Source organism: Marmota flaviventris, chromosome 15, assembly GCF_047511675.1.
Source record: "Marmota flaviventris isolate mMarFla1 chromosome 15, mMarFla1.hap1, whole genome shotgun sequence".
In the NCBI taxonomy this organism is placed as follows: Eukaryota; Metazoa; Chordata; class Mammalia; order Rodentia; family Sciuridae; genus Marmota; species Marmota flaviventris.
Genome location: NC_092512.1, coordinates 64,799,568 through 64,813,089, shown reverse-complemented (window position 1 = coordinate 64,813,089; position 13,522 = coordinate 64,799,568). Strand labels below are relative to the sequence as shown.

Genomic DNA, 13,522 nt, shown 5'->3' with positions numbered 1-13,522 from the left:
TATATGTCAAAATACATTCTGCCGTCATGTATGACTAAAATAAAAATAAATCGTATGGTTAAAAAAAAAAGAATGTAAAAGAAACTACAACTGAAAATGGCAAGTAGGAGAGCCTTGGAATACTGGAAGCCATGATCCCTTATGGGATAAAACAAACAGGTAGGGGTGTGTGTGTGTGTGTGTGTGTGTGTGTGTGTAAAAGCAGGGGTGAGTTATGTTGTTATTATTCTCTGAAAACTCTCATTCAGGACAGAACTTAAAATTTCTGGTTGCCAGTTTACCAGCAAGATAATGTTTTCCAGTCATGGTATATTCAACTCACAGAGGCGACAGGTTTGGACAGTCTGTGTAGCTAGGGCCAGGCACAAATCCCTACAGACCATATGACTACAGGAAACAGAGATCCAATAAATTTAATAAACAGGACCAGGATTTAAGGACGGAGGAAAGCTGCCATTGTGCTTTTCCCCTTTTTCCTCCCACAGACCTTCAGAAAAGGTCAGTAGAACATATGGCATCTTTCTGGAGGGAGGCTAATAATTTCAACTCACCTAATGTCACAAAAATTTAACTTTAGTTTCTCTATGAAGGGCATGAAAAACAGAACCTTATAATATTTTCCTCAAAATCGCCCTTTCAAAAAAGAAATCATCTTAATATTCTCTGACATGTAAGAACTGAGTCATATTCAAGTGACTCGATGTCACTCAGTGCAAACTACTACACTGGCTAACAGGCTGGGTCCTCAAGTCACACAGCTGGTGGTCCAGAAGTGGGTCTGAGGGAGAGCACCAGTCAGATCTCCATACAGACTTAACCGTTCACTGGCTGGGATCACAGATATCAGGTTCGCAGGAGAGCAGGGACTGGTCACCCAAGATTGTAAGGATTTTGTGACATCAAAATACTAAAAGCTCTTCTCACACTTCTCGTCTCCACAAAGGGGTGGCAGTGCAAGAAAGGATGTTAAGCCAGGTATTGTTTTGCATCAATTTTCATCCTTCTTTAGTTTACATTCAGTTAATTCTTTTATAAGGAGGGGAATGAAGAAATCGGTAAATCTTATCCTTCAATGTTAGAGTTTTTCTTTCATCTATTTGAAGCTATAAGTAAAACCAAACTAGTGATCAAAAAGTCCACACACCCCAGTAAGCAGCTTGTGAAAATATATACATATATATATATATATATATATATATATATATATATATATATATATATACACACACATGCGCAATTGATTATGTTGGGAAGAAATAACCTAGCACTTCTTGTACAGGCAGGTTTTCTCCCCTGCTGTAGGCATTGCCATTTTCCATAACTCACAACCTAGGATATAGGGGCATAGGCAAAGACACCACACCAGCTCCTACATCATGGCACAGCATTTGTGAAAATGAGCATTGACTGGAACAGAAGAAATTTTCCATATACTTCTCCCAACAGAAGTTAAACTTTTATATCCTGGAACTTGTACTTAATATTTACTGTAGAGTTTTTTTTTTTTTTTTTTTTTTTTTTTTTAACCTGCTAACTCTCAACAGAATTTCTGTCTATACTTACTTTTCTCATCAACTACTAACTGCATTTTCATTACAAGCTTTTAATCATGCCATCACCTCTATTTCCACATAATATCTTAAGGACCAGTATCTTCTAGACTAAGCAACAGGAAGAATGAGAAATTTCCTGTTTACAAAATTTTTAGCAATAACCAGTAACCAATATGCAAGTAAGAGCACCAAATGAAGCAAACTAGTTTTTCTTAATACATTGCTGAACTAAAATAAAAAATTCAGAATATTTTAATAAAGCAAATACTTTAGAAAATTAGCCAGGTATCTCATACCTCTGAAAGGAATTTGTTCTGGCCCTGTTTTGCCTTAAATCGTTTTATCTTTTGCTGAATTCTCTTATCTTTTTCCAGATCTTCTACTGATGCCCATTGACAATGAAGATAAGAGCTGAAAGAACAAAATAATAACATGTAGAAAATAATCCTTTGATTTTTTTTTGATAATGTCTTCTAACATTCAAAAAAATCAACTAAACAGATCATTTAACAAAATAACCTGCTTAATTACTTATAGGGATGCTCAGCGACATTCAGTAACTGGAGTAACACAGAAACAATAACAGTGCCTAGAATTCAGCTTTTGCCCCAAGCCTCCAGCTCTCTTATTCTATACAAATGGGAAAACAAAAAAAAGCAGAAAAAGGCCTACCAAGCAGCTTTTTTCATAAGTGAATGACTTACACTTCAGTATAAAACAATTAGCACTACATGGAGGCCTTAATTGTGCATTTATGCTTTGAGCCTTATATTATTGAGAAAGAAGAGGTGTTGTGTGCCCGTGACTCATACAAGGCCTATCATCCCTGCCCCGAAGATGAACCTGACCTAGTGTTTCTAGAGCAACCGGGAGGAGAGGACCACCCTCTGCACCCTCACCCATGGCCCACACACCCACTCAGTTCCTGTCTCCCAGTCTGTGCTCTTCCAGGAGCTGAAACAACTTCTCTGGTGAACTTTCACTCACCAAGGTACACGCTTGCGATGGGCAAGTCCCACCCACTTCAGACTCGCCACCCTGAGAGCACTTTTCTGCCTTCCCTAACCTGAACACGAACACACTCAACCCTCTCTTTTCCTTCCTGCGACTCCCAGGCACAAAGTCAATGTTTTTTGGTACCTCCCACATTCTTCTGTTGGATATTTCAGTAGTCTTTTGCACTGTCATTTTCTCCCTGCCCAGCAATAGCCTCTCCTGTCTCATTTCTCTTTCTGATGATGACATTAAAAAGAAATGCAATGCTTGAATGTACACCTCTTCCAGAATCAAGGCACTGCAACTTAGAAATTACGCAGTCATTATAAAATCTTTTAAAATGGTTAGTAATATGGAAAATTCTTGTGATACGAAAAACGACAAAATTGATATTTATACAATGTCTAATACACATTTTCAAAAGTAGGACTGACTTAGTCCTCTATAACTGACTAAAGGAAAGAAAGGATCTTAAGTACATTGCATTATACAGATACGATTTAATATAAACCCTCTATAGGAGCTGGGGTTGTAGTTCAGTGGTGGAGTGCTTGCCTCGCATGTATGAGGCACTGTGTTTGATTCTCAGCACCACATATAAATAAATAAAATAAGGGTCCATCAACAACTAAAAAAAATATTTTTTAAAAAACCCTGTACATGCACAGAAAATAGATCAAATGAACATGTATCAGAATGTTAATAATAATTATTTCTGAGTCATAACATCATAGGTACCTTATTTTCTACTTTGAGGCATTCTCATTTCAAAAAATAGTTAAATAATGCTGTCATAGTCAGAAACAAATATAAAATAACCTACTCTAGTCTTCTAGTAATTTGACTGAAAAGGCACATGTGTAATCAGTATTCCTGTCCTGGATATGGGGAAAATGCATGCAAGGCACCACCAGTCTTCCCCTTCCCCAACAGGACAAAGGCCCTGACACAAGGGGTCCAGCCATGCTCTACTGCTTGTAACTGTGCTGAACATTCTAGTCAGTGATTCTGCTCTCTAACCCCTGATGATAATCCACTCTAAAGGAAGAAGAGGAAGGAAAAGAAATAGGGTCCAAGGTTGGCTGCCATGTCTGAGTACAGAATTAAGGCAAACGAGGAAAAAAATCTTACTGATGGAACAGTAATAGTAATTTCATCTGAAATACTAAGGAAAATGTTACAAAGGAGTAAAACTCTATGCAAAATACCATAAAACTAATAAGAAAGTATCTGAACCAGACCCTACAAATAATATAGTTTTGAGTTCATTTCAAAACATAATTTTTCTTAATGAAACAAGAGCAACAATATTTATATCTAATGCTGATAAAGACAGTATCAAAAAAAAGGAGGAAAAAAGACCATAACTCTTCTACATATTAGGGCAAAGTTCTACATAGAATATTAGCAAACATGTTTCTACACATTAAGAAAAGAATATATTGGCCTGGAGATGTAGTTCAGCAGTGGAGTCAACCAAAAAAAAGCATGCATCATGACCAAGAAGGATATGCTCCAGGAATGCAAGGCTGGTTCAATATAAGGGACTCTTAAAAAATACACAACAATAATGGGTCTGAGAAAAAAAATCACATAATTATTCCCACTGATATTGCAAACGTTTTGACGAAAATTCATATCCATAAAGGACTTTTTAAAACTCAAGAAAACAGGAATCAATAGGTACTTCATAACATACTTAAACATACAGAGATTTTAGTCCTAAAGCCACATTTTAATAATTTTAGAAACAACACAGGCGTTACCACAAAGAATAGAAACAAGGTTTGGACACCTACTACCTCTACTGGGCATCGGAATATACCAAAACCATAAAAGGCACAATAACTGGAAAATAATAAGTAACACTATCTCTACTTGCAGATTATATGATCATGTACCTGGAAAACCCTAGAGAATCAATTAGAAAACTAATCCAAAGAATAAAACAAAATAATTCAGTAATACATCAGGATATAAAATTAACATACAGAAGTCAATAAATAGTTTTCAATCACACAGACAATAACCAGCAAGAAGATATGATGCTCATGAAAACCTCTTTTATAATACCAACAAAGATGAAGTACTTAGCAAGAAATTTAATAAGAAATGCACACAATTCATACAAGGAAATATTTAAAGGCACACTTTAAAAATATGAAATTATCACTGAACTGGAAAGATAGCCTGTTTTTATGTAGCGTAACTCAACATCCTAAATCATACATTTGTAAAGTTAATACAATATAAATAAAAACAAGTATTTTCATGGAACTACAAAAGTTAATACAAGACTTTCTATATAAAAATAAAGATGCAAGAATATCCATGAAAACATTCAAAAGGAGACACTACAGGGGAAAACTGGATCCACCAGGTAATAAAATACACTATAAAGCCTCTGTGAATAAATGTGATTCTGGCTCATGAACACAGACACAGATCAAAGGAATAAAGTACAGCTATAGGCCCTAATAAACACACAAGGTTAGTACTTCATGAAGACTGCATCTCAAATCACTGTGTCAAAGGCAGACTTTTTAATAACAGCATTAGAAAAATATAGTCATATGCTATATTTGTTTTGGTCAATGACAGACCACATAAAATAGTGATCCCATAAGTTTATAATGGAGTTGAACATTTTCAACTGCCTATTGATGCTGTGGATGTTTTAATGTCGTAGCACAACACATACTTGTGTTTGTGGTGATGCTGGTGTGAGCAAACCTACTGCATTACCTGTCACGCAGTAGTATAGCATACACAATTACACACCATTCATAATACTCAATAATAAGCAACTGTGTTATTGTCTTATGTATTTAGTAGACTATTCTTTTATCATCATTTCATAGTGAACTCCTACTTCGAAAAGTTTACAAAACTATGCCATGTTACCCTGGCAGCAGCCTCATATACCTCATCTTCACCATGTCTCTTGGCTACATGAAGAGGCCACACGGGATGACTGATGTGTTCCGTGTTTGTATGTGTGCTCTATGGTATTCACACAATAAGTAAATTAACTAATGATATGTTTCTCAGAATGTATCCCTGTAGTTAGGCGATGTATGACTGTATTTGGAAATGGATAAAATTACAGTCGCGTCTTATACCATACACAAGAGTATACGAAACGAATCATGCACTGAAACAGAGAAAATGAAACCATTCAAGTATTAGAGGAAAACCTGGGCTAATTCTTCTTTAACATGGGTATAGAGAAGGGTTTTCTAGGTATAACACAAAAGTCAGATACAGTAAGATAAAAGACATTGAGCTTTAATACATTTTTAACAAATTTATAGCTCAATAAATATCATTAATCAAGTCAGAAGGCAACAGAAACAGAAAAGACGGAACACCCACAACCTAAATAAAGTACCAATATAAAACACTTAAAAATTGAAGGAAGCACGACAAAAAATGAGCAAAAGACATAAACACATACACAGACAAGTGACGATGTAAACATGGCCATTAAGTTTATGAAAAGATATTCTTATTCACAATAAGAGAAAATGCTGACTAAAACTTTCTGAAATGCAATCTCTCACAATAATTAAGTACAATATATTTGGAAGGCTGTGAGAAAATAGGTGTTCACATCTACTACTGACAGGAATACAGACAAACATAGTCCTCATAGAAGGGAATCTGGCAGGATCTCTCAAACTACACACATATTTGCCTTTTGATTTAGCAATTCCATTTGTAGGAATTTTATCCAAAAGCTGTGTCTTCAACAATTTGAAAACATGTATAGGCATGCATGAGAATACATGTTGTAGCATTATCGGTAATTATAAAATACCACAAGCCATTTATATGCTCACATAATAGAAAACTGATTGAACAGCTGTGGTACAACCATACAGTGAAGTACTATGTAACTGTAACAAAGAATGAGGATCCCTATGAACTGAAGCAGAGTGATATCCACTGTTCCAGCCTATCCACTGATAGGGACGAATAGCCATGGCTCCTCTGTAGCAACGAGCACAGCAAAGTCCAAATCTCATTTTGGAAAGGCCCTCATCAAAACAATATCAACGTTCCTTGGAGCAGGACTGAAAAGGGAAGCCACAGGTTGAGCCTGGAACATTCTCTGTCGCCAGTGCTCAAAGAAAGATGCAAACAAGGCATAAGGACAGAGGAGTTATGAACAAAGTAAATAATACCATAACAGTAAAAAAAATATATAATCCATTTACTACAATGAGAATCCTCAAGTCTACACAGCTATAAATTAACAAATGGGCAAGGTGATAAAGTTCTTCCTAACAGCAGAGACCCAACTAATAAATCTAGAAAGAATGATGGGATGAGTAAACCACCACTTAGCAGCCATGATAGTATTTAATAGTCTCAAAGTATTTTTATAGAAGATATGTATGCATTTCAAAAAGAAAAACAGAATTCTTTCCAGTTTTGCAATTTTCTTATAAATCTGAAATTATGTCTAAAGAGACTGATAAAAACTGTTAGTTTTATAGAAATTCTAACTTCCCTGATAATTTAACAATAGTAGAGAGGAAAACTCATTTCAGAACTCCCTTTGCCTCAACTCAAGTTACTGAGGACTCACCTCTCCTGGCCTGGTAGCAGTACCTGTGCCCTTTTCTCTAGAATCACTAACAGGCTCAAATGAATGGAGGCACCTCAGGGCCCAGGGTCACTATGATTTGGATGCCTGTCTAATGGTGTTATTTTTCGATAACCAATACTTAAACTCTGTTCTCATGTTGACTTTGTTTCTACATCCACAAGGGAGCCCTTAGCTCTGGTTTACCTCCTCCTCACCTATCTTGACTTCTCTCCTTAAGGGTTCAGCCACAGAAAATCATGGCCTACGCATAATTTCCACATGTGTAAACTCATCATGCTCTGAGGACAAAATGATGACAACAGCTAACATTTACTGAGCATTTTACTGCTACACTATGTATCGCATGGAACTCTCGAGAAAAAACTGACAGAGACATCTTCATCTCTTTTTTACTTGGTAAAAGGTTTTGCTTGCAACTTCTTCTGAAGGGCATCCGTTTATTAACAGGGTGCCAACTAGAACAAGGGAGAATTAGGAAAACCAGGGTGCCTGAGGCTTTCGTTTTCTGAGGCAGGGTAAATTTTTCTGAGGCTATTTTCCCAGCAACTCATAAAACCCTCTTTAAAAACCCTACAATTTAAATGGTGCTTTTGTTCTTTGTCTTAAAAAGGATAAAGTAAATGTTTACACTATCAATGACTGTTTTTGTCTTTATGGCCTCGTTGCTCTTCAACAGGTTAACGACTGATCCTCAGAACCAGGCAGGCTCACGACAATGCGTGTTTGGACCTGGTGCGCTGCCTACGTCTACAACACAGAATCCATGAGGACGGCTCGCTGTGTTTCTCCATTCAGATTTTTAAAAGTTATGCAATTCAAGTCCACTAAACAAATAATAGAAACAAACCCAGATAAAACCATAGCTCACTGCATTTTAAAGGCTGAGTGATGTCATGATTTTCTAGAGCCTTCGTCTGATAGCAGAGTTCTCGTCTCAAGTGCCCGGCATCCCATGCACTGAAGAAGGGAAGGAGAGCAGCCCTGGAGAGTAAAATTCATTCTCGGAGGATAGGCAATTACTGCTCTATTTAGTTATTTCTCTATTGTCTTAGAAGTTTTTATTTTGTCTAAAAAGAAATTCTTGGCTATACATATATATATATACATATATACTTATATGTATAAAACAAAGTCAACTTTTACACCAATTATACATTTTTTAGAAGAATTAAATTCATAAAATATCAAAGATACAAAAATTAGTAGGAAATGACCATGTTTCCTACCTCACAATTAAAAAAAAAAAAAAAAGTTGTTTGGTACTATGAAAACATATCCCCCCCCCCTTTAATAGAAAAAAAATTTTTTTTTTTTTTTTTTTACTTACAAGTTTTTGTATTTCACATAAAACTCTTCAACTTCTACCTCCTCTCCAGATTCCTTCTGCAACAAAAGAAAAGTTCCAGGCACATACTTAAAACAGTATACTCAAATATTTCCAAAGTAATGATTTATTCCCACATGAGCAAAAAATTGGCCCGAGAAGAGCAGCACAGGACCTTCTTGGAAAGATGCACACGCTGTAAGCTGTAGGAACCCCGAGCGATGAGGACTGAGGAGCTCAGGCCCATGCACGCTACTCTACTTGACGTGCTTGAGCTTCTAAGACATGAATCATTTTAACTCCTCCCTAACCACATGCAGCTTCATTCACAACAACCTGACCCCAAAGCTGGCTTTCTGCCAAACCCACAGTGTTAAGTAGACGCCAAGTGTACCATTTTCTCAGGCAGCAGCCAATTAGCAACTGCTCTCCTGAATGCCATATGTATTATTTTTGGCTGCCTCATGGCAACTTTACATTGTGGGTTTTGTAATGTTTTAAAATATTTAAAAGACATTTATTCCTCCATATAGTTAATAACTCTAAACAAGAAACCATATAAAACTAAACCTTGTTCTAATGCAAGTAATTTCAGTGCATCCCTATTCATAGCTCTAGTTTTACTCAATGGTACAATTAAATGTCTCAGACAAGATGTCTCACATACATAGCAGCCAAATAAAATTAACACTCCAAATACTACATTTAGGTAGGGTTAAAATTGTGATACATGTCAGCCAAATTGAGAGTTTTCAGTGGCAAGATTATCTATAACATCTCCTTGATCCTACCTGCTGTTGCATATGCAGCAGACAACATTTACATAGTATTTTAGACATCTCTGCCCCCACCCCCTCTCTTTCTTTTTGGTTTTAGTCTGTTAAACAAGTCATAATATGTAATTTTCTTCTGGAACATTTGATCAAATAAAGCAGAAATATGAAACATAAACACCCCTTACAGATGTTTCATGAATGCTTTTGCACTTGTACAAGACGCCCCAAGCCTGTCTTGAGGGTCACTTTGTGGGTGCTACGCTGGCTCATAGATGGTTCTAGAAAAAATTACGGCAAGTGGGAACATGGCAGAGGACAAATGAAACAGAAAAGACTCCAGGAAAACACACTGGAATTCAAAGGGATGACAATTCTCCTCAATTTTTAATTTCACACTACTATGAACTTAAAACTTTTCTTTGAAACTTTCACCTGTTATCAGTTAAACCTGCATTTTGAAGTTTTCACCTGTCTAGACATCAGCAATACAAAGATTATACTCAGGAGTGTGGTCAACACCTATTAACATCTGGTTGTGCCCTGATGAGTCTTTGAAAGGTCATAACTATAAAGCAACTTTTTAAACCAATGTATTCAGTATATACCTATGCTGTAGACCTTTAGTTACCCAAAATGAAAATAAAAAATAAAATGGGTAAAGGAACCACAAAGACCTGCAATTAAGTGACAGATAAATTCTAGTTGATTCAAGTAACAATCTCTTCAGGACATACCTCACTTTTTTTCCAGCCCTAATATTTCCCCATTTGATTTCTATCTTTATGCAGAATTAGAAATTCCAGTAAAAAGGCAAAGGTGAGATGGTAGACAACCAGAGAAAATTGGAAAGCAAGGAAGAGACTAGATCTTTTGATGCCTGTCAGCATGTCATAAAATTCAAACCTGAATGAAGCTCATAATATCTCTTGATGCCAATCTCTTTCAATTCTGGATTCCCGCCACCAACTTACACTTCTTTTAGGTAGTGATCAAGATGTATCATTTCTATGCTCTATTATTTCCTCTGATTTCTGGCCTTCTCTTCCATCTTGTCCTTTCTATCTTATTTGAAATGGTTTCACTGTCCCATAATTCTAAGTGGGCACCAAAACACACAGGATCAGATCTTGAACAGCAGAGATAGTTTTCATTCTGTCCCAGTTTTGTTCCCAGAAAGCTCTGACTCTTAACAACCATCTGTCCCCAACTCTCATTAATACCCATTTTCTTGTCATGATCTACTATTCCCCTGGGAACCTGCTGTGAAGGTACCTAGCAAGAGGGTTTGGAGCTGTCTGGGAAGAAGTGACTTGGTTCCGAGACCTCATTTAGCAGCACCTGGAGCTGGCACACCATTGCCCCAGGGCCTATATCTTTTGGATGTCTCCAAATGTAACACTGTTTTCTTTAACTGACTGCACATGTAGGATAACCACCTTCTTGCCCAGAACTATAAATAGGGCTATTTCTCAGCTTTTCCTTTTATATAAATATGATCATGTTGACCTCTTTTGCTTTGCTAGTAAAACAATTAACAAAAGTGGGTGAATTCATGAGTCCTCAGGAACATCATTTCAATTAGTCACTAAATGGCAGACACTTTGGCCTCTAACACCCCAATTTTCAGAAGGTACTCTTATAATGTTCTTACCCCATAAATAACAGGATCAAAGCACTAGTTACACACATACAGCACTCATATTTATTTTTTTGGACAGCTACAAATAAATTTGAGAGTACTCTAAGTAATTTCATGTGCTCAATAGAATATTTCTGAGAAACGTGGCTAGTCTATGAAAATAGACTTTATTATTCACATGAAATTGAAAGCTCCAGACATGTTAAACCACTTTTGTCCCATTATTCATATGAACTAGAACCCTTGATCAGGCAATAAAATAACTGCTCTGGCCACTTGGATTTGAACTAGCCATCTAGCAAATGATAGTCTTACGGCCTGAAAAATATGAATGACCATTCCTAAGCATTCTATTACTAACTGAAGTAGTCACAGAGGACCAAGCTAAATCACAGTGCAGAGAGGCAGAGAGAGAGAGGGAGAGGGAGAGGGAGAGAGAGAGAGAGAGAGAGAGAATGAAAAAGTACTTAAACAAAGATAACAATAAAGCATGGGCCTGAATCCCTTCCTACTTATAGCCCAACCTATTGCATACGCTAATAGAGATAGCACTTAGGGAAAAAATAAGGACATGATAATGAATGAGATTAAGAGTCCTGCCTTAACTTTATACTCTCTATATATTTTTTAAAATTCTGCTGGGTTCAATTAGGGAGAATTAAGACCAATCGCTGAAATTTAAAATAAGTTTTTAGAAAGCAAATATAGCATGTAGGTAAAGTCAAATAAAGACCTCCATAAAATGCAGTCAGAATTTGTCTTAAAGTTGTTTTTGACATTCTGATCCAAAAAAAAAATTTGAATGTTTTCTCCAAAGACAGAAGACTCATAGCAGAAAACTAAATGTGGAAAACAAAAGAATTATTTTTTATACAATCCACACTATCTATCTATCTTTCTCTCTCTCACACACACTCTTACACACACACACACACACATCTCTTTACCTATCTCAGAATTCAAACTATGGCCCTTCCACTAGGCCTCATGCATGTTAATTTGTATTTAGAGCAACACATCAATGACTAAGCCAGGCCCACTTCACACCTGGTGCTGAACTAGGGAGGTTCTGCTGTCGGAGCTTTATGAATATGCACAACTCTACCACAACAGATTGTCATCCTTAGGCCACAGCCATGAGGATGACTTGACTTTGAGAACCACAGTCCCCACTATGTGTTAGCACTCCACAGGACAGACTCCATGAGCTCACGGCTAGTTTCCACAGTGCTGCCAGGGAGACAGAAAGATACCTTCTCACAGCCAATTCTTACATTATTCATGGTAATAGGAAACACACCAGCAGGCACAGCTAGAATCCACAGAAAAATCTCAAATTTCCTTTTGTTAGTTCTCCCCTGCCACACCAACCCCAGTGTTTTTAAAGCTGATAACTGAAGTAACCACTCTGAGAACACTGGCAGTTTTAAAAGTTAGTAACTGTTAATGTTTAATATTTTCTAATGGATTTTTATTGCCCTTAAAAGAATGCCAGTAATAGAAAAACAATTCAATGAGCATCACTTCTCTTCCTTACTTTAAATCAAACTTCAATGAATACTGAACCTTCCAGAGGAATTTTTTCCACTAATTTTCTCTATCCTCAAATACACCAAATCAATAAATGCTTTGTCCTCATTTACAGTTAAAATGATTTTTAATGTCCCATGGCCATTGGTAAATAGTAATAATACCTATTCCTAAACCTGGAGAACCTGCCTTTAAAGGGTGCTTGGGGGTGGAGGTGGGAGGAGGAGAGAAAGCCCTAAAGTGGGCAAAACAGAAAGAAAAAGCAGTGTCCTACATAATGCATAGCCTAAGCAGCTCTGAATAACAGAGCTAATTATAATTTGCAACCCCCAAACCTGCTGAGTATGCCTGCTGAAGTACTATCAATTGAATGAAAATTAGTATATCCCATCCAAACGACAGGCTATTTACTCAAACAAGTCACTCCAATTCCGTGAAGGGGATTATTCTTTAAAGCATGTCAAGTATTTAAATTTCACCATATATCTACAATTCACCAATTAACAGTTCTGGAGTCATTAGCAGGACAAAAATGCAACCTTTCTAATGAGTTAAACAGTGCTCATTTCTGCTTTAACAGGTGGGAAATTTGGTTGAGATTTTATTGTTTAATTCATCGGGACAGAAATCTTACAAAGAGGCACCAGTTAAGCCATCCATACACCCACCCTATACACAATGTAAAAATATCTCAGTTTCTTGATCCTCATTATTTTCATATGAACTGGAATTGTATAGGCTGATAAAAATCCATACTTTGAACCACACAATAGAAAAGTAAACAGTATTGAAATGAAGGCACAGAGAAGTTTATTTTTGGTGTAATTTCATTTTCAAGGATGTCTTGATAGAGGTGTTTGAATAGCAAAGATTTCCTATTTAGTAAGCCTGGGATCTCACTTTAATTCCCGTAATTACTCTGTTCCTCATCTCTTTTACTGGGACGTTATACTTTGCATTTTACTAAGAAAAAAACATGTTTATTTCATATGTCAAAAATAAAGTTGTAATTCCACCTGCCTTGAAAGCAATAAAGACCTGTGGACTTGACAAATTTAAGGTGAGGAACAGACCCCATATCTAAAGGAA

General features: G+C 36.6%; 1 protein-coding gene across 3 annotated transcripts in view; it reads right to left on the bottom strand.

Moving 5' to 3' along the window:
- Chd7 (chromodomain helicase DNA binding protein 7) overlaps positions 1-13,522 on the bottom strand; it is a 184,004-nt gene that overhangs the window by 46,873 nt on the left and 123,609 nt on the right. For all 3 annotated transcript variants that reach the window (XM_027932846.3, XM_071602315.1, XM_071602314.1), the window contains exons 7-8: positions 8,492-8,547; positions 1,850-1,964 (exon numbers count right to left, since the gene is read on the bottom strand). In XM_027932846.3, coding sequence (XP_027788647.2) covers positions 1,850-1,964; positions 8,492-8,547 — 171 coding nt within the window. The remainder of the gene's footprint in view (positions 1-1,849; positions 1,965-8,491; positions 8,548-13,522) is intronic.